The sequence below is a fragment of the Haliaeetus albicilla genome, chromosome 10 (genome assembly GCF_947461875.1).
Source record: "Haliaeetus albicilla chromosome 10, bHalAlb1.1, whole genome shotgun sequence".
NCBI classification, from domain to species: Eukaryota; Metazoa; Chordata; class Aves; order Accipitriformes; family Accipitridae; genus Haliaeetus; species Haliaeetus albicilla.
Genome location: NC_091492.1, coordinates 26,982,915 through 27,002,557, shown reverse-complemented (window position 1 = coordinate 27,002,557; position 19,643 = coordinate 26,982,915). Strand labels below are relative to the sequence as shown.

The following is a 19,643-nucleotide window of genomic DNA, read 5'->3' as shown; positions in this document are numbered from 1 at the left end:
GCCGGAAGTGAGTGGCGGCGCTGGAGGGGGGAGGGAGGGCGGGTGGTGCGGGCGTCGCGGCCGCCGGGACCGGAGGAGACCGGCTCGAGACCCATGGTGCCCCGGTGAGCGCGCGGGGCGGGGGGGCCGCGCCCCGGGGCCGCGGCGGGGTCGGCGCGGCCCGCGCAGTCCCGTGGAAGTGGCTGGGCCGTGCGGGCCCCCGGCGCCCGCCAGGCCCCGGGCTCCCGGGGGCGGGCGAGGCCCCGCGGTGCTGGGCCGTGCCCCGGGGAGCCCCCGCAGCGGCGGTGCCGCTGGGGCTGAGTCCTCCCCGCTCGCTGGTGCGCACTGCTCGCCGCCACTGCCTTGCGTGGAGCGACTGGGTTGTCCCGCCGCAACCGGCCCCAGGGCCCAGCGCTGCGGGGAGCCGGGCTGCCCTCCCCCGCTGCATCTGCGCGGGGGAGCCGAGTGGGGGGCTCGGGGCCCGGCGGGGCGGGCCCGGCCCCCTCCCCTGGGCGGCCCAGCCGGGGGCGGTGCCGGGCCGTGCCAGCTGCTTGGTCGCCTTCAGGGCTCGGGGTGGCTCCGGTGCCCTGGACCCTCCCCTGGTGTGGCGGCCGCTGTACGTGCCCAGAGACGCTCACTGGGCTCTGTCTCGGGTCACCCCGTCCCGGGCGCTCAGGACCGTGTGCCGGTGTGGTGCACGGGAGTGAGGCCAGCTCCGGGGGTGCTCTTGGGGCCTGGGGAAAAGCCCTGGACCCTAGACTGGCATGACCCCCAGCAGGGATGGGGCACCAGCTGGGTTCAGAGGGATCCTTGGTCTCTGTGGTGCCTGGGTGCGCTCTCCTGCCATCTTGCCTTCAGCCTGCTTGTGCTTTGATGCCTTGGAGGAAGGCAGGGGGAGAGTATCTGGAGCAGACCTGGCTGTTGTGGACAGGGGTAGACATTCCCCCTTGCAGGCTTTTGCCTTCCCTCCGGCAGCGTGTTTTGTCCGTCCCTTGCAGGCTGTTCTTGTTTCTCCAGTTGAATCTCTCGGATAGGGTCACCTGCATTCTGCCCTGGCCCAGGGAGACCCTGGACTTGGGTCCTGAGGGAATGTGACCCGGGCCCTGCCCGCTGGGTTGGCGCTGTGGATGCCTGTGGGCAAAGGGCAGCTCTCGGCAGCATTCCCTAGGGTTGCCCTGGCCTCGGTCTGTTCCAGAGGGTTGAAGATGCCGTCTCTTCCCAGCTGAACGGGGCCTGAGGATCCACCCGTAGTCCTTTGGTGGAGGAGCGCTGTGGCCGGGTCACCTGTGCCCCTGGGAGCTGTGCAGGGTAGTGTCCCCTCCTCAGTGGGGACACAGCTGGGTCCCATGGAGGCTTCAGTGAAGCTGAGCACCCAGGTCGGGGTCCCGATCCTCCTTCCCTGCTGCCAACCTCGGCTCCTGGTGTCCAAAGGGCCTCGTCGTTGCCTTTGCTTGGTAGTGAGTGACCTGGCATGGTGCTGCCAGGCCCTGCCCAGGGCTGATCTGTGCCACTGTGCTTGCTGAGCGGGGCCCTCCTTATCTCACTGCCTCCTGAGCTAATCGCGTTAGCGCCCACGTGGGCTCCGGCACAGCCTTTGCAGGCCCCAGATAAGGGCACAATTGCTGCAAGGAAGTAAATCATGTTTGTTGCCCTGTGCTGCTCGGTGGCCTGGCCCCAACCACATCGTCTGGGCTGTGGGAGTGAGAAGGGCAGTGGCTCTGGAGCTGCTCCTAATTCACTTGCCTTATTTTCCCCTCACAGAGCTTTCTCCCCCTCCTGGCTCCCCTCTCCCTTCTTCACTGCTCCCCTGGTGAGGAGGGGGCCACAGCCCCAGGGGCTCTGCACATTCTTTTGCAGTGGGGTGCTAGCTGAGGGGGTGGCAGGTGGGCAGGAGGGGGAAGCTCTGCCCTTCTGGGCTGTCTCTGCTCTTCCTGCTTGTGTGTGGCCTCTGGGCACTGGTTTTGGGGCTGGGTAGGGATGGGCTCCGACACTTGTCGGGTCATGGAGAGACTCTCAGCCCTTGACACCATTTGCCGGTGTGGGCGAGGTCTGAGCAGAGCCAGGCTCAGCCTCGTGCTCCTATCCCAGCACTGTCCTCCCTTGGATGGGAAGCAGGAAGCTTCCCTGGCGCTCTCACCCCTTGTGTTGGCAGCGTGTTGTATGGCTCCTACAGCCCCATCTGCCTGTGGTCAGCGAGGAGGAGCAGGGTCTGCCTCTTGGCGCCAGGGCCACTGCCTCGGCGGTCCAGGGCAGGGCTGGCTAACTCCCTGTTTGTCCCCGAACCGCAGGTTGGAGTGCCAGACGAGAGGGGCTGTGTGTTTCTGTTCCCTGCCTGGGGCCTGCCCTGCCCTGCCCTCCGCCGGCGATGGAGTATGTGGTAAGGACTTCGGTGGAGGGCTAGGTGGCTTCGGTGGTGGATCCTGCCTCCCCTCTCTCCCTGCTGGCAGGGCCCCAGCCTCCTCCCCAGGTCTCCGCTGGCATCTCCCAGCCCCTCTTCTGTGCGGCAGAGAGGTTGCGCGCAGGAACATGTAGATGCCGTGTGACGCTGTTGTGATGTTCAGGGGAAAAAAATCAGCTGTTGGCTGGATTTGAATGTTTCTTTGCTTCTCCACTGTGACCGCTGTCAGACCGAGGGGGTCTCCTGCCCCAGGCGAGGTGGGTACGTGCGGCAGCGGCTGGTGTGCAGCTGCCTGCTCCTCGCTGCAATTTCTTGCCAAACCACTGGCGTGTTCCAGGTCTCTGACTCAGCTCCGAGTTTGTGTTTCCTGGGAGTATGTCAGGCGCTGACCTGGTAGCAGAGCCCCGAGCATCCCCTCTCTGCTCTTCTTCCTTGCCCTGGGCTGTGCACGAAGTCCCAGCCGCAGGCACCCGAAAGTAGCCCACATCCCTCTGTCTCTCCCACGTGCGGGGAGGATCTGGCCCCTCTCCTTGCTGCCAGGGCACGAGATGTGTCCCCAGAGCTCCTTGGGGGTGGTTGTTCTGGCTGCTCTGCTCGTCCTCCGCTGCAGGGGCAGGAGCTCACTGCTGGCCTGTCTGGCAAGGGGAAGGGCTGCTGCCTGCTGGATGGGGCTCAAGGGCTGCCAGTTCAGGCAGGGCTGTTGTTCCACGGCTTTGCACGCGTCTCAGTTTGCCTCCTGCACTCTGAACCTGCTGGGAAGGGGTCTCTGACACCCTGGGGTGGGCTCTGGGGCGGTCCGTGGCAGTGACACCTCTGGTCTCCAAGGGCTGGGAGCAGCAATATGTCTCCTCACCAGCCAGTGCAGGCTGGCAGGGTGACGTGGGCCAGCTGGCCTCAGGATGTTCTGATAAAATCAGAAATCATTCCATCTTATAAAAGCAGAGGCCTGTCTGAGCAGGGGGCTGTGGCTCCTGGGGCATGCCAGCCCCTTCGTGCGTGTCGGGGATGGCTGCTCTGAGCCCTGTCGCCTGTCTGGGCGACGGTCGGGGCCTGGGGTAGTGGGAAGGGGCTGAGGAGACCCCCCTGCCCCTGCGCAGTTCCCTCCTGCTTTTATCCCAGCAAGGCCCTGAGGAAGCATTGGGGCTCATGGAGCCCATGCTGGGCATGTGGGGGGACCCCAGCCCCACATCTGCCAGCGGCCAGGCCCTCGTGGGCAAACCCCACTGCTTCATGCCCGTTCAATGCCACCTAGCTGGGCTTCCCCCGACACAACCGGGGGCTGCGGCTGGCCCCTCGTGGGGCTGGCGGCTTCCTGGCTCCCTGGCCCCGGGCTTCCTGCTTTTCTTTAGAGCTGCGGTGCTGCCGGCCACGGGAAGGTCACAGCACCGAGCGGCCAGGGGGCCCCTGGTGGGGACGAGTGCTTCGCAGGACGGCTGGTGCAGTCTCTGCGCCCGAGGGACCACCGCTGCCAGTGGCTGAGGTGGGGGCTGGTGGTTGTGGAGGCGGTGTGTGTGGCCGAGGTGATGCTCTGGCACCAGGAGGGGGGCGGGTGATGGACCCGCCGCTGTGAGCCACGGCCCCTTGCACCGTGCAGGAGGCTATTTCCAGCTCCGTCCTGGCTTCCATTTCCCTGTCCCCGTGGCGGTGTGCCAGTGTTTGGGAAGCAGGGCGGGCAGCCACCAGGGCTGAGCAGCGCCTGGCGGCGGGTCCAAGCAGGGAGAGCCCTTCCCTTAGGCTGGATTTACCCGGTTTTGGCTCGGTGGCTGGTTTTGCAGAGTGCCTGGTGCCTGGGAAGGCCCTGGCCCGTGGTGGGTCAGAGGGGTTGGGTGCTGCGGGGCTGCCTGAAATCCCTGCTTCAGCCCACGGGAGGTGGAAGGGGGGAGAGCTCTTGCACCCCCAGGAGGCTGAGGTGGACGAGGCTGTGAAGAGTGGCGTGGGCGGTGCGGTTGGGTTGGGCCGAGGTCCCACTGGTGTGCCGGTGTGTCAAGGACGGGGCAAAGCAGTGGAGACTTGCCCCTGACACCCCTACCCACCGGTGGCAGCTCTGCCCAGCTCCCCATGGTAGAAAGGGCCGAGGTTTGCCCCCTGGCACGCTCTCACTGCCTGCTCCTGCTAGCGCCGCCTGTGACCTTGATTCTTCCGCTCCAGATAGGCACTGGGTCCCCACCCCTCGCCAGGAGCCCCTCCTGCGCTACGCCCCAGCCTGCACGCAGCCCCCGCCGCGGGCAGAGCCTGCCCCGCCGCCTGTGAGTCAGCACGGCCCTTCCGATTAGCGGCAGCCCCTTCTCCTCTCACGGGAGGAGTCACTGCTCAGTGCCGGCTGCGATGCGGGAAGGAGCAGCAGCAATTAGCAGCAGCCACCTCTCCTGCCGGCTCCCCACCGCGGCCGGGGGCCCGTGCTGAGCCCTGCCGACAGCCCACCTGTATCCTGCTCCTGGGCATCCTCCTCTTCCACCAGCCCTCCGGGCGGGATCCATGCCCGGAGCTGCGTTCACGAAGGACTGGATGTCCTCGCATCCCAGGCAGCTGCAAGCACTGGCAGCATCTCAGCATTGCAGCCCCCCCCGGCTTCGGGCGCCGCTCCCCCCAGCAGAGCCTGGGGAGCCAACGACAGTTGCCTGCCGCTAGCACGTGGGTTGCGTAGCGCTGGCCGCCACAGAAGGACCTTGTTCGCTCCTGGACAGTGCTCAGAGTGGGGCTGGGCTGGGCTTGGATGCGCTCTGTGGCTGCCTTGTCTCAGAGCTTTAAATATTAATGCTTTTGATTTCCTCTTAGCGGCTGGCGACAGCAGGGCAGCGCAGGGGCTGAAGCGAGTCGGCTGGGGTGGAGGGCAGCCGTGCTGGACCCGGCGGTGGGGCAGAGGGGGCTGGATCCGGCCTCAGCTGAAGACGATGGGATTTGTTGCCGGCTCGGTGCAGGAGCAACATGGGGCTGTAGGGCTTGAGTACCTCCAGGCTGGGGGCCAAGTGTGCTGAGCCCCCCCTCCCCGTGCCAGCAGCTCCCTGGGGCGTCGCCGCAGCCCCATTTTCCTCTCCGCCGTGGTGGGAGCGTGGGGTCGCTCTCCGTCTGGCCGGATCCGTGCATCCTTGCTGACGCCAATCGTGATCGATCAGCTGCAACGGCACAGAGCCGGGCAGCCCCTGGACCTGCTGCCTGGTGTCCTGGGGCCGGCTCTCCCTGCCAGCCATGCCAGGCTGGCGTGGACCTGGTGCAGAGCTCGCCCGAGGCTTCTGCTTGGGGGTGGCTTCCCAGTGGCTGCAGGCGCTTGGACTCTCCATGGGGCCCCCATGAGACCCGGCTGGCTGCCTCCACCCTGCTGCCAGACGGGACGGGACGGCCCTGGCCCTTCTCGCCTCTCTCCAGCATGGATCTCTTGCAGAAGAGCAAATACAGCCACCTGCGGAACGAGTCCGTCTCCTCTCTGGAGGAGGCTGTGGGGGGCGTGGGGGTCCCAGCCTCCCCAATGGAGTCCCTCACAGGCATGCGGTCTCTGCCTGGCTCCCTGTCCTCCTCTTCCCTCGGCCCCACGGCACCTCTTGGAGAGCTCTCACCTGAGTCAGAGGACAGCCCCACCACCCTCTGCTCCTTCTTCCCCAAAATGGCCAACCTGAAGCTCTCGAACCCCGCCAACCTGCTCAGCCTGCGGGGCTCCTCTGCTGGCAGCAGCCCGGGGGAGCCCAGCCCTGCAGAGATGCTGGAACCAGCACCGGGGGGGGCTGCCGGCCCCGACTCAGCGGGACCTGTCGCTGTCTGTTCCCAGGATATGAACAAGCTGAGCTGCGGGAAGAAGACGCGGGTGGAAGGCGGCCAGCTGGGGGGTGATGAATGGACCCGCCACGGCAGCTTCGTCAATAAGCCCACCCGTGGCTGGCTGCACCCGGATGACAAGGTCATGGGCCCTGGGGTCTCCTACCACGTCCGGGTGAGTACTGGGGACTGGGGGGGCATGGGGAGGGTCATGATGAGGATTTGGGGACCTCCTCACATGCTCCTTGAGGGTGGCAGGTGGGCAGTGGGATTCCCAGGGAGGCCACTGCTGTGGAGCCGGAGGGCTTGGGGCCCTAGCCCCCCTCCCCAGCTCTGTGGGGAGCAAACCCCAGGGCTGCCCAGGCTGACCTTGCTCTCTTCCCCAGTACATGGGCTGCGTGGAAGTCCTCCAGTCCATGAGGGCTTTGGATTTCAACACCAGGACGCAGGTCACCAGGTGAGCTCTGCCCCTCCCCACCGGCTGCTGCTTTTGGGGCAGGGTGGGTCTGAGCCCCACACAAGCCCCTGGTGGCATGTGCGGCTTTTGGTGGGGGCCAGGCTGCCTGCAGCCCCATCAAATATTAACACCAGCATGCTTTCCCTGCTTGAAGAGCCCCAGCCAGCGCTGCCCGAGGGCTTCCCATTTGTCACCCTGTCCCTTCTGCCTGTGCTGGTCCCCGCGTCCTTGGTCCCGTGGTTGGGGGGTCACGGGGGAATGGGGAGGGCAGGTGCTGGGGTGGATTGACATCCCACTGTGCTCCCTGCAGGGAGGCCATCGGGCTGGTGTGTGAGGCTGTGCCCGGTGCCAAGGGAGCTGTGCGGAGGAGGAAGGTGAGGCTGGGCTGGGGAGCTGCTGGGGGGAGCATGCTCGGCCATCTGGGCATGGGGCCAAGGGCCGGATCCCAGCTCAGCTGGCCATGCGCAGGCTGGGCAGGCTGAGGCTCTGATCTCCCACCATGGCTCAGGCCAGCGGAGCTCAGCAGGAGCGGTGGTGAGGACGAGATGCCCTGTCTCTGCTGTGGAGGGCAGCAGGATGTGCCCTGTCCCCTCGCAGCCAGACTGTGTCCGGCCTGGGGAACCCCTTCCCCATGGTGCTGTTTGTCCCCAGCCCTGCGGCCGCTCCCTGAACTCCATCCTGGGCAAGAGCAACCTGAAGTTTGCCGGCATGCCCATCACCCTGACCATCTCCACCAGCAGCCTCAACCTCATGGCTTCTGACTGCAAGCAGGTGAGAATGGGGAGGTGCCAGGGGCTGGGTGGCTGGCTGGCTTTAGACAAGCAGGAATCCTTGTGTCCCCCACCCCGGGCCCTGCTGGGGCAGGGGATGTCCCCAGCCTCCCTAAGGGATGACTGGGTGGGCTGTGTGACCTGCTGAATGCCCACCTCCTGCCAGTCCCTGAGGGTGAAGAGGTTGGAGCAATATACTGCATGCTTGGCAGGATTTGTCCTGGAGACTGAGAGACCCAAATCCCCTAGCCTGGGGACAGGTCTCCTGGCTTTCACCCTGCTCCCAGTGGCCCTGTTGGTGTCCCAGCCCTTTTCCTGGTGGTCTGTGGCTCATAACCAGGGCTCTGGAGGCTTGTTAAGCCCCTGTGCCAGGCCAGCCCCGGGAGGAGTGTGACAGGCAGGAGGTGTTGCCTCTGGCTGGGTGCAGAGGAGCTCCTGGCTGCATCCAACGAACTCTCTGCCTTTCAGATCATTGCCAACCACCACATGCAGTCTATCTCTTTTGCTTCTGGGGGAGACCCGGTGAGTACACACAGTCCCTGTCCATGCATGCCCTGCCCCATGCTAGGGATCAGTGCCTCTCCTGCCCTCTCCCCAAAGTCTCAGGCACCGCGTTCCCTGGCAGCTCTGTCTCACCACTGGTGTCTTGCCCGCAGGACACAGCAGAGTACGTCGCCTATGTTGCCAAAGATCCCGTCAATCAGAGAGGTGAGGCTGCTGCTGAGGTGCTAAATGACAGAGCTGTTTCGTGGATGTTTAGGCACAGCTCAATGTGGTGGGGAGGCACTGGGTCCCCCATGAGGAAGCTCTGGGGTGCATAGGGCAGGCTTGAGCGGTGGAGAACTTAACATTGGGGTTCCGTGCTCCCATCCCACCATTCCTTCCCCAGCCTGCCATATCCTGGAGTGCCCCGAGGGCTTGGCGCAGGATGTAATCAGCACCATTGGGCAGGCCTTTGAGCTGCGGTTCAAGCAGTACCTGAAGAACCCCCCGAAGCTGGTGACACCGCACGACAGGTAAGGGTAGGGCTGTGTGGGAAGGATGAAGGTGAGAGGGTGTCTGAGATTGTTTGTTTGGTTTTGGAGTGGGGATGCAGTCCTGGCTGCTGTCAGCTGCTCATCTGTGCTGTGCCCTCCCAGGATGGCGGGGTTTGATGGCTCTGCCTGGGATGAGGAAGAGGAGGAACCAGCCCCGGATCACCAGTACTACAATGACTTCCCTGGCAAGGAGCCTCCCATTGGGGGGGTTGTGGACATGCGGCTGCGGGATGGGGCTGCTCAGACCCCCAATCACCTGGGGGCCACGCTGGTAAGGCTCTGGGTGCATCCTTGTGGGAAGGCTCCATGTTACAAGGGAGATGCAGGGACCCCAGTGGGACCATGGGCTCTTCACTTGGGGTTATTCTGCCATGAGAGCCGTGGCACATGACTCCCTGGCACCTCTAGCAGCCCAGGATGTTGGGAGTGGGAAGGGGTGAGGAGCGCAGTGGGGCTCACCCTCCACCTCTCCCTGCAGCCTGTCGGCCAGTCGTCTGGTGGGGAGTATGACCCCCGGAAGCAGCACACTCCTGCCCAAGGTAACACGATGGATGTGGCCGGTCCCCATCTGTTTTCCTTGACCCCAAGTGCTCCAGCAGTGGGCACTGGTGTTGGGGCCGAGGCAGGCTGGAGCTCTGCTGACCACAGTGCTCTTGGTAGCAGGGAGAGAGAAATACCCGGCTCCGGTGGGTGCATCCGGCCGCACAGACCTGTTTGATGACCCATCTTATGTCAACGTGCAGAACATGGACAAGACACGCCAAGCATCGGCCGCTGGCACCCCCGCAACGGCCAACGGCAGCACCCAGAGAGACCTCTTCGATATGAGTGAGTGGAACTGCGACTGCAGCTGTGTCTGGGCTGGGGGTGGTTGGCAGCGAGGTCGGTCACGGTCCCCCCTGGCTCCTCTCTCCCTGCAGAGCCCTTTGAAGATGCCCTGCGTGTCCCCCCGTCTGTGCCCATGGGGCTACCCCCTGCCCAGGTGCTGGCCTCCATGGAGGAGCAGCTGAGACGGGAGCCCTGGTACCATGGGAAGATGAACCGCAAGGAGGCCGAGAAGCTGCTGAAGGTGAATGGAGACTTCCTGGTGCGAGAAAGTACCACCACCCCGGGCCAATACGTGCTGACCGGCTTGCAGGGTGGGCAGCCCAAGCATCTGCTACTCGTCGATCCCGAGGGAGTGGTGAGTCCACGTAACGCCCTGAGGACAGAGCTTGGCACAGCTTGGGGGGGGCCCTGGTGGTTACAAGAGCCACCAGGGCATCGGGCTTCCCTATCACTTCTTGGGGGAGATGCCTCTGGGCTGGCTTGGGGGATGGTGAGGGCTGTTCCCCTCCAGTTGGTGCTAAGCCCATGGAGGCTGGTGGCTTTGGCCTCCTGCAGCCATCAGCAGCCTCTCGAGTGCCCCTTCCCTGGCCCCCCCAGGTGCGGACGAAAGACCACCGCTTCGAGAGTGTCAGTCACCTCATCAGCTACCACATGGACAATCACCTACCCATCATCTCAGCTGGCAGCGAGATGTGCCTGCAGCAGCCTGTGGAGAGGAGACTCTGAGTGCTTGGGGGGCCCTGGTGCACAGCCCCCCAGCCCTGCTCCCTGCCCCTGGGAGCCCTTGGACTCTGCCTGGGACTGAGCGTGGACTTGGCCAGGGACGGGGCCTGTCCCCGTCTGCCACGTGGAGCTGGTGGCCGTGGTGGCCACGGGCAGCATGGTGTGAGCTGCCTGCAGCGTGGGGGGCTGTTCTTGCCAAAGCCCCTGCCTCCTCCCCCCAGCTCCAGCCTTTGCACAGCAGCTCAGCTCCTACCAAAACCCAGCCCCGCTGCCGTGCCACAGCTGCTCTCTGGCATGGGCTCGGGCTCAGGGCTGGTGGAATCGAGCCCCCCCCCCCTCTGCCGCGAGCCGGGGGGCAGCCCAGCATCGTCCCCTGCCCACGGGCCACGGAGGGGGGCTGCGTGGGGGGGTGGGTCTGCTCCCCCAAGCACAAGGCCCGGCCAGCCCTGCCGCCCACCGTACCCGATCACTTTACGTGTTAACTCTGTGCCTTGACCCCCGCAGGTCCCACATTCTTATGCAATGCCGCGGGGCAGGGGGCCGGGGACAGACACCCCCCCCCCCCGTGCTCCCAGCTCCCGCCGTGCCCCTTCCTGGGACGTGCTCCTCTGCACCCCCTCCCTGCCTGCCTCCCCCCCCCCCCCCCCCCCCCCCGGGGTCCCAGCTGGCCACGGCAGGCTCCGGCAGCCCCGGGGGGGTGGGGGTGGGCAGGAGGGTCGTTCCCTCTCTCCCTCCCCTTGCATGCACGGTCTTACTCCCCCCCAAGCCAAAGCGCAGCCCTGCCCCTCGCAGCCCCCCCCCCCCCCCGGCCCCGCTATACCAAAGGAACCGGCGGTTGGTATTAAAAGTTGGTATTTCTCTAGGCCCTGGCTGGTGTGAGGGGGGGGGAACATCGGGCCCACGGCCCCTCCTGCCCCTGACGCCAGCGTCGCCCCCTCGGTCGGCACATGGTTCCTTCGACTCCCTTCTTCCCCCTCCCGGGCCTTACACATGGTCCGTTACCCCGCCCCCGCGTCATGTAGTTGGTTGGTTCGTCCCGCCGCCGCCCCCCCCCGCAAGCTAGGTCCTGGCTTATGGTTCGTCGCGTTACAGCACCCTCCCGTCCCGGCGGTGCACTTGGTCTGCTCTGACTCCCCTCCCCGCCAGACGCGTGGTGGTCGCCTCCCGAGCACCCTCGTCCCGCCCCGCGCGCGGTGATTGGCTCCGCGCGGCGTCTAGTTCCGGTTCCGGTGGGGTACGCCGTGAGGCGGAGCGGCGGCGGGCCCATGGCGCCGGGCCGGCTGTGAGGGCCATGGCGGCCCCACACGCGGAGAAGCTGGAGGGCGGCGTCCCGGCCCCGCCGCCCCCGCCGGGGCCCCCGCACCCCGCGGGTAGCGCCGCCGCCGGCGGGCCCGGCCGGAAGCAGGGGAAGGCAGGTGAGCGCTGACGGACGGACGGGCGGGCGGGCGTGGGGGGGAGCCCCGGCTGCGGCTGACGCGGCCCCGCTTGTCCCCGTAGGGCTGCAGATGAAGAGCCCCGAGAAGAAGCGGCGCAAGTCCAACACGCAGGTAGGGCCGGGCGGCGGCGGGGCCGGGAACGGGGCCGGGGCCGGGGGGGCCGCAGCCCTGACCGGCGCCTTCTCCCCGCAGGGCCCCGCCTACTCCCACCTCTCGGAGTTCGCCCCGCCGCCCACCCCCATGGTGGACCACCTGGTGGCCTCCAACCCCTTCGAGGATGATTTTGGGGCCCCCAAGGTGGGCGCAGCCCCTGCCCCTTTCCTGGGCAGCCCCGTGCCTTTCGGCGGCTTCCGCGTCCAGGGGGGGATGTCACCGCAGGTGCCCCCCGGTTACGGTGGAGGCCCCCAGCCCCTGCGGAGGCAGCCCCCCCCCTTCGCCCCTGGGCAGATGGGCCCGGCCTTCAGCATGCCCCCCCAGAACCCTGGCTATGTCCAGCCCGGGGGCATGGGCTTCCCGGGGCAGCCCTTCAGCCAGCCCCTCGGACAGAACTTCAGCCCCCCCGCGGGGCAGCTCCTGCAGGGGCCCGTCGGGGGCTTCGGGCCCATGATTTCCCCCACCGTGGGGCAGCCCCCCCGGGGAGACATGGGCCCCGGGCCAGCCCTCAACCCCCCCGGGGGACCGGCAGCCTCCCAGCGCTTCAGCCAACCCGGCAACCTCTTTGGACAGTCGCCCATGCAGCGCCCAGGGCAGAACGTGCCCCCCCTGCCCCCCACCGCCAGCCCCTTCCCCGGGGCTGACCCCGGCTTCCCTGCCGGCAGCGAGGAGGGGGGCAAGAACCTCAACCCCACCCCCAGCACCTTCGCCCAGGAGCAGCACTCGGGCTCGCCCGCCACTGTCAACGGGGCGCAGCCCGGTTTCGCCCCTGGCAGCACTGGCCGCGGTGCTGGCACCCCGGAGACCAACAGCCTCCCGCCACCCCCACCCGGTAAGGCAGCCGGCAGTTCAGGGCACCAGCCGCCACCAGGGCTGGTGTACCCCTGTGGGGCTTGTCGCAACGAGGTGAACGACGACCAAGACGCCATCTTGTGCGAGGCCTCCTGCCAGAAGTGGTTCCACCGGGAGTGCACGGGGATGACGGAGAATGCCTATGGGCTGCTCACCACTGAGGCCTCTGCCGTCTGGGCCTGCGACTTCTGCCTGAAGACCAAGGAGATCCAGTCGGTCTATGTCCGGGAGGGCCTGGGACAGCTGGTGGCCGCCAACGACGGCTGAGCTGCTTTCCCACCACTGCCAGCAGCTTCCCCTGCCAATTTAGGACCAAACCCCCTTTTTTTGTAGCCGCTGCCGCCGCCACCGCCCCCCCCACCAGCCAGAGATGGTGCCAGGCACTGCCTGTGGCTCCACCAGCTGCCACTGGGACTGGGGCCGGTGCTGGCTGTGCCATTGCCAGCCCTTTGCTGCGGGGGAGGCTGCAGCCTCGGTGCACTGGCCCGTAGGGGCTGAGGCTCCCCGGTGCCCCCCCAGCTCTGCCTCGTGGGGTCAGTGCTCTTGGAGGGCATGTGTGTGTGTGTGTGTGTGTGAGATCCGGTCCCCACCGCCATCCACGACTTCCCCCCGGGGCTGTGCAGCGGTCCCGGTGTCCCTTCCACATGCTCGGGGCAGTCCTGCTGCCTGGGACAGTCCTGGTGTTACCCCTCTCCCCCCTTTTAGCCGATCGTTAATGGAAACTTTTGTACCGTCGCTATAAAACTCTGAAACCCGCGTCTCAGTGTCTCGCTCCGCTCCCGCCGGGGCGGGGGGGGGTGTCCGGTACCGGGGGTGCGGGGTGTCCGGTACCGGAGGGGCCCCGCGTGCCCGCCCCGGGCTATCCCATTGGTCCGTCGCCGCCACCGCCCGTCCCCATTGGCTGTTCGCGTCACGTGCATGCCCCTTCCCGAGGGCGGCGACCGGCACCGGGGAAAGTTCCCGGGGAAAGGGACCGCGGCCGGGGCCGGCAGCGGCAGCAGGTACCGCCCGGTTCTTCCCGGCCCCGGGGGCCGCCGAGGCGGAGTCCGCTTCCCCGGGCGGGGTCCGGGGACCCCGGGCCGGGGGTTGCGCAGCGGGCGCGGCTTGAACGAGCACAGCCCGGTACCGAGGCCACAGGGGCGGGGAGGGAGGGAGCGTCACCGTGCGGGGCCGGTTCCGGGTACCTGGGGGGAGGGCGGGGGCTGCTCGAGGTCCCGGTACCGCCGCCGTCCTGCGGCACCCCGGTGTCCCCATGCCGGGCCCCGCGTCCTCCGTCCACCTGTCGGGCAGCATCACCCGGCTAAAAATACCCGCGGCGGCAGCTGGGGGCGGGGGGGGGCGGTGCGAGGGTCTGGTTTTCCTGGGGCGGCCGGTGCTTCGGCCGTGGCTGCTCCCTGCAGCAGCCGGGGATCCCCCGGCGTGGGCAGGGTTTGGGGAGCGGGGACCGCACTTCTCCCAGTCAAATCCCGGCGGTGCTGGGAGCTGGGTCATGTCCTTCTGTCTGTGCCTCCGTCCCTCTGTCCGTCCCTCTGTCCGTCCCTCTGTCTGTCCCTCCATCCATCCCTCCTTCTGTCCGTCTGTCTCTCCATCCCTTTGTCCATCCCTCCTTCTGTCCCTCCATCCGTCTCTCCATCTGCCCCTCCATCCATTCCTACTTCTGTCTCTCTGTCCCTCCATCCCTCCACCTGTCCCTCTGTCTGTCCCTCCATCCGTCCATCTCCTTGCAGGTGGCTCTGGACTGTCCCCATGGCAGAGAAAACAGCCTCCCGGGTCTCGGACTACAGCTGGGTGCTGGCGGGCGGTGAGGTGAGGGCTGGAGACACCCTGAGGCAGCACCCATGGCCTGCCTGGAGCTGCAGGCAGGGCTGCGGGCAGAGGGAGGCAGATGGGGGTTGAGGCTGAAGGTGCCACCCGCCCGCCCCCCCTTCTCCCAGGGTCTGCCTGTCGACACGGTGGGTCCAGAGCAGGATTTGGCCTCCCATGGGGCTGAGGATGAGGAGCTGAAGGAGGAGGAAGGCACCCAGGACACCACCACAGGCAGGCAGCAGCCGTGGGGACAGGGCAGACCTGGTGTTCCCCTGTGCCGCTGGCTCACCGCCGCTCTCTGCCTCTCCCCAGCCGTGGCCGCCAATGGCACAGCTGCCTTCCCCGGCCAGACCCAGCACCCAGAGAGCAGCGGGCTGGGGGTAAGCCCGGGAGCAGGGAGGGGCTGGGGTCCTGCTCACCCCGTGGGGATGTTTGACACCTCAGTGCCTGTGCCCACAGGACCTGGAGGAGTGTTGGGACCCCAGGGCCGGGGCGGTGCCCGCCCCAGATGGCTCCACAGAGCCCGGTGTGCCGGATGGCGATGAGCAGGAGGAGCCCGATGCTGAGGCTGAGCCGGGACCCTGCCCTGACAACCCCATAGCAGGTCAGGCCCTTGCAGGGGACTGGGTGGGGGGGTCCGTGCTGGCAGTGCTGGGGTGCAGACCCTCCCTGGAGGTCCCCCCGTCCCTCCCCAGGACCACCAACAGACGAGGGGAGCTGCACCAGCAGTGATGATGATGTGGAGGGGCTGCGGCGACGGCAGGGCCACAAGCCCTGTCCTGGGCCCCCCCCTCCCGTGCCTGCCCAGCACCAAGGGACACCGGATGCCAGTGATAGGGACGGGCTCAGCATGAGCAAGTACCTGCTGGGTGCCTTTGCACTGGTGGCTGTGGGGCTGCTGATCATCTCCGGTGAGTGGGGGTCCCAGGGGCAGGGCAGGGGTCTTGGTGTCCCCCTCATTGTCCCTTCCTCTCCCCAGGTGGCACCTACGACCTGGCGGATGGTGAGTATGGGGGACTGTCCTGCCCGGGCAGGGTACAGCCCTGCAGCAGCCTGGACATTCAGCCATGGTCAGACGTCCCTGACTGGTTCCTCTCCAGGTCCCATGGAGAACGTGGTGAGCCAGGACGTGGCAGCCGGGGAGCAGGAGTTGCCGCTGTCCACCGATGGCAATGTACGGAGGGGGTCCGCAGCGGGGCTCAGCCCCTCTGAGCTGGCCAAGGGGAGGCAGTGTCTCCAGTCCCCCCGGGGCTCCCATCCTTCCTCTACCCCAGGACTCACAGCAGAAGGCCCCCTCGTCGGATGCCGGGGACCCCCAGAGCGTGCAGTCTGTGAGCCTTCTCCTGGACAAGCTGGCCAAGGAGAACCAGGAGATCCGGCTCATGCAGGCGGAGCTGCAGGTGGGTGAGCGTGGTCGTGCCTGGGGAAGCCAGGTGCCATGTCCCGGCACTGCTCTCCCGCTCCCACCTCACTCGTGGCCCCCCCACTCCCTCCCCCTGCCCCAGGCCCACAAGGAAGAGCTGCACGCCCTGCTGCAGAAGAGCGAGGGTGAGCCGGTGGCGGCTGGGGCGCAGCAGCAGAACCTTGCCGCGGAGAATGCGCGGCTGCGCGCAGCTCTGGAGCGGGAGGCCGCCGCGCTCCGTGACGCCCAAGCTGAGCTGCAGCACCTGCGAGCTGCGGGGTCACCGGGCAGCCCCCGGGCTGGGGAGCCAGCGTCAGAGCAGCCCCCCAGCACGGGTGCCTCAGCCCATGGTGAGGATGCAGCATGGCGCGAGGGTACCTGGCAGCACGGCCGGCTGGCTTTGGTGCGGCAGGAGCTGGTGGGTGCCCTGGAGCGGGCGCGGGGCCCTGGGGGTCTTGAGGGGCTCGTGGAGGAGCTGAGCACCCTGGAGCAGCGCCTGGGCCAGGAGCTGGAAGCGGCCAAGCCCTTTCCTGGGCCCTGGAAGAAGCCCTTCAAGGCAGAGAAGAAGGAGAGCAGGCGGCACAAGCGGCACGGTGCCGGAGGGGTCCCCCACGAGCGGGAGAGGAGGGAGCAGACCAAAGCCCACAGGCCCAGGAAGGACCACCGGCTCCCCCGGGAGCACAAGCCAGGGAAAACCTGGGGGAAGTCGTCTCACAGTCCCCCCCAGCACGGCCCCCGCAAGCTGCCCCCTCTCAGCTGGTACCAGGCACCCCAGGGCTGCTCGGGGGTGGCTGACTGCGCCCGCAAGGAGGGCCGGGAGGTGCTGGGGGCTGCGCTGAAGCCGGTGCAGAAGGCAGAGTTCCTGCGGCTGCTGGAGGGCTTCATGGGGCGGCAGGGCTGGGGGGGGCACTTCAGAGGGCTGGCGGCACAGCTGGACGGCGCCTTCGGGGCCGACGGCACCTTCACCCACGACCGCCTGCGCTTCGTCGACTTCGTGGATGACGTGGAGGAGCTGCTGGAGGAGGTGGCGCGGCAGGAGCGAGGCAACGAGGAGGCGGCCGACGGTTTCGAGGAGTATGTGCTGCGGCATTACGCCGGGGACGGCGGGTGAGCCAGGGCGGGCGGTGCCAGGGGGTCCTGCGGGGCCGAGCCCTGGGACCCCATCACAGCCCCCCTTCTCTTGCAGTGCCGCTGGGAAGGAGCAGGGCCGGAAAGCCACGCGGCAGCACAGCACGGGGGGGTAGAGCCGTGGGGGGCAACACCTTAGTGTGCTGGGGCGGCTGCCCCACTGCAAGCCTTCGTCCAGCACCCCCAGGCAAGGGCTCCCCACGGGCCGTTTTTGGGGGACCCAGAGGCTGCCGTCGCACCCCACAGGGCCGGGTCCCCAGCGGGCCGTGCTGTGTGATGCTGCACTGTCACCCCACAATAAAGTCACTGCTGGGCTGAGCTGTGCGGGTGTGGGGAAAAAGGGGGGGCGGGGACGGGAAAGGGGGTGCTGGGGGGGGAACGGGGGAGTGGGGGAAAGACTGCTGGGGGAACAGGGGGTGCTAGGGGAATGGGGGTGCAGGTGGAAAGCGGGGTGCTGGGGGGAAAGCGGGGTTGCAGGCGGAAAGTGGGGTGATGGGGGAACAGGGAGAGGGGGTGTGGGGGGAGCGGGAGTGCAGGTGGAAAGTGGGGTGCTGGGGGAAAGGGGGGTTCAGAGGAGGAACAGGGCATGCTTGGAGGAAAGGGGGGAGCTGGGGAAGGGGTGTGCAGGGAGGAGGAGGGGGTGCCGGGGGGGGCCAGGGTCGCGCCGTGGCCCCACGGGGTTTCGGGGTGCCCCTTCCCACCCCCCCGCTGCGGTGCGCGGCGCTGCGCCGGCCCCGCCCTGCAGGGGGCGCCGTGAGGCGGGCGCTCCGCCGGAGGGGCGGAGTCAGCGGCGCCGCGCCCCGCCCCCCTCCTCGGGCCGTACCACTGGGCTCCCCCGCGAGGGGGGGGAAGGAAGGGGGTGAGGGGGTGGGGCCGGGCCAGTCTGGGTCGGGCTCCCTCGCGCGGAGGGCGTGGCCGAGGGTGGGGCGGGGGGCGTGGCCGGGCGGGAGGATGGCGGCGCCGCGCGCGGTGGTGCTGCTGAGCGGGAAGAGGAAGTCGGGGAAGGACTTCGTGGCCGAGGAGCTCCGGAGCCGGTACCGGGGGCGGGGCCGGCACCAGGGGGGCGGGGAGGCCGGGACCTGCCCGGGTGGAGCCGCCCGGGCCCGGGCCCGGTGCCGGTGCTGGTGCCGGTGCTGGTCCCGGTGCCGGTGCCGCTGCCGCTGACTGCTCTCCCGCAGGCTGGGCCCTGACGTGTGCACCGTCCTGCGCCTCTCTGGGCCCCTCAAGGAGCAATATGCCAAGGTACCCCGGCCCTGCCACGCACTGCCATGCCATGCCGCGCGGTGCCACGCCCAGCAGTGCCACGCTGCGCCGAGCTGCACCACGCTGTGCCGCTCCGCGTTGCGCCACACCGTGCCGAGCTGTGCCTCGCCGCACCACGCTGTGCTATGCCGCACCATGCTGCACCACATCATGCCATGCCACGCTGTGTCGCACCGTGCCGTGCCATGGCGTGCTGCACCAAGCCTTGCCGTGCCATGGCGTGCTGCACCAAGCCTTGCTGTGCCGTGCTGTGCCGCGCCACGCCGCGCCATGCCCCATGGCACAGGCCGTGCCTGCTGACCCCCTCTCCCCGCAGGAGCACGGCCTGGACTTCCAGCGGCTCCTGGACGCCAGCGCCTACAAGGAGATGTACCGGCAGGACATGATCCGCTGGGGCGAGGAGAAGCGCTGTGCTGACCCCGGCTTCTTCTGCAGGACAGCGGTGGAGGGGGCAGCACAGCCAGTGTGGGTGAGCGGTGGGGGGGACACAGGGGGTGCGGAGGGCGCAGGGTGGGTGCTGACGGAGCCCCCCCTGCGCAGGTGGTGAGCGACACGCGCCGCCTCTCGGACGTGGAGTGGTTCCGGGATGTCTACGGTGATGTGGTGCAGACCGTGCGGGTGGTGGCCACTGAGGAGACGAGGAAGAGGAGGAACTGGGTCTTCGTCACCGGTGAGCGAGCGAGCGGTGCTTCCCCGAGCACGCTGCCAAACCCGGGGCTGCGCTGGCACCGCGGCTGCCCCACGGGCACGGCTCTGCCGCCTCCACTGCCATCCCCTGGCTGTGGGAGCTGGCGGTTTTGGATAAAGCCCCCCAGCCCCAGGGGGACGGATGAACGGACGGATCCTGACCCACCTCGGGGGCCTCACCTGGGCTCTGCTCATCGCCAGGGGTGGATGACACCGAGTCTGAGTGCGGTCTGGACCAGGGAGTGGCCTTCGACTGGGTGATCACCAACAACGGGGACGAGCGGTCCCTGGACGAGCAGCTGGAGATGCTGCTGCAGTCGCTGCGCAGTCGGCTATAGCTCAGTGACCCTCTGCCGGAGTTTGAGGACAGTGTCGCCTGCCCGGCCTCACGCCATCCCCCCTTCCGCCTCGTGCAGGCCCTCCTTGCCCTGCAAATAAAGCTCCAACATGGAGAACCGCTGCCACCGTGGGTCTGTGTCTCATTTCCCTGGGGGGGGACACCTTCACATGGGGCTGGGGAATGTGAGCGATGCCCCTCTGGCTGTGCCCCTTCCCCCCGGGTGGGCTCCCCAGCTTTGGGGGGGGCAGAGGTGCAGTCTAATTCCTGCTGCTGGGGCGGGGGTTGCCAGCTGGCTGTTCGTGGTGTATTTTAATAGGCTTCCAGTGGCCAATTCCCCACGGATTATCCGCTTCCCAAGCAGACGGCTCCTGCCCTAATACCTGCTCCTCTCCCACAGCAGCTGGGCATGGCCGGGGGGGGGGGGTCCTGGGGGGCTGCGAGAGGGGGGCTGCAGGCTTGGGGAGGGGCATTAGGGTCCTATCCCCCACACCACATCGCTGTCGTAGGGAGCCTGGCATCACCCTGATCCCCCTTGGGGCCATCCCCGGGGTGGGGGTGGGGGGACGGACACAGGGACACACAGACGGGGTGACCCATTCCCAGCATGGGAGCACCCACTCCAATTGCTGCCCGTAAT

At 67.8% G+C, this 19,643-nt stretch overlaps 4 protein-coding genes across 11 annotated transcripts; all 4 read left to right on the top strand.

Annotated features, from left to right (window-relative positions):
• SHC1 (SHC adaptor protein 1) lies at nt 1-10,933 on the top strand. Of its 5 annotated transcripts, none has more exons than XM_069794376.1 (14): nt 18-104; nt 2,268-2,356; nt 6,138-6,299; nt 6,511-6,581; nt 6,892-6,955; nt 7,233-7,352; nt 7,820-7,873; nt 8,008-8,059; nt 8,241-8,367; nt 8,491-8,659; nt 8,867-8,927; nt 9,052-9,216; nt 9,309-9,571; nt 9,814-10,933. In XM_069794376.1, exons 2-14 carry the CDS (start codon nt 2,345-2,347, stop codon nt 9,940-9,942), a joined length of 1,449 nt encoding a protein of 482 aa, XP_069650477.1. In that variant the 5' UTR covers nt 18-104; nt 2,268-2,344; the 3' UTR covers nt 9,943-10,933. The 5 variants fall into 5 exon arrangements, with proteins under 5 accessions (XP_069650478.1, XP_069650477.1, XP_069650476.1 ...); XM_069794375.1 differs by having other exon boundaries at nt 21-104; nt 9,049-9,216; XM_069794377.1 differs by lacking the exon at nt 2,268-2,356 and having other exon boundaries at nt 1-104; nt 9,049-9,216; nt 9,814-10,932.
• Nucleotides 10,934-11,095: 162 nt separating this feature from the next.
• On the top strand, nt 11,096-13,137 carry PYGO2 (pygopus family PHD finger 2). Its single transcript, XM_069794378.1, has 3 exons — nt 11,096-11,354; nt 11,437-11,486; nt 11,568-13,137. The coding sequence occupies exons 1-3, from the start codon at nt 11,231-11,233 to the stop codon at nt 12,645-12,647; spliced, it is 1,254 nt and encodes a 417-aa protein (XP_069650479.1). The 5' UTR covers nt 11,096-11,230; the 3' UTR covers nt 12,648-13,137.
• A 129-nt stretch (nt 13,138-13,266) lies between these two features.
• PBXIP1 (PBX homeobox interacting protein 1) lies at nt 13,267-17,034 on the top strand. Of its 3 annotated transcripts, XM_069794370.1 has the most exons (10): nt 13,268-13,381; nt 14,108-14,186; nt 14,315-14,566; nt 14,646-14,790; nt 14,882-15,097; nt 15,166-15,189; nt 15,287-15,360; nt 15,461-15,586; nt 15,692-16,695; nt 16,775-17,034. In XM_069794370.1, exons 1-10 carry the CDS (start codon nt 13,299-13,301, stop codon nt 16,830-16,832), a joined length of 2,061 nt encoding a protein of 686 aa, XP_069650471.1. In that variant the 5' UTR covers nt 13,268-13,298; the 3' UTR covers nt 16,833-17,034. The 3 variants fall into 3 exon arrangements, with proteins under 3 accessions (XP_069650470.1, XP_069650471.1, XP_069650472.1); XM_069794369.1 differs by having other exon boundaries at nt 13,267-13,381; nt 14,882-15,189; nt 15,262-15,360; XM_069794371.1 differs by lacking the exon at nt 15,166-15,189.
• Nucleotides 17,035-17,624: 590 nt separating this feature from the next.
• PMVK (phosphomevalonate kinase) lies at nt 17,625-19,130 on the top strand. Of its 2 annotated transcripts, XM_069794379.1 has the most exons (5): nt 17,625-17,750; nt 17,895-17,958; nt 18,296-18,448; nt 18,520-18,649; nt 18,868-19,130. In XM_069794379.1, the coding sequence occupies exons 1-5, from the start codon at nt 17,668-17,670 to the stop codon at nt 19,002-19,004; spliced, it is 567 nt and encodes a 188-aa protein (XP_069650480.1). In that variant the 5' UTR covers nt 17,625-17,667; the 3' UTR covers nt 19,005-19,130. The 2 variants fall into 2 exon arrangements, with proteins under 2 accessions (XP_069650480.1, XP_069650481.1); XM_069794380.1 differs by lacking the exon at nt 17,895-17,958 and having other exon boundaries at nt 17,647-17,750.
• The last annotated feature ends 513 nt before the right edge of the window (nt 19,131-19,643 follow it).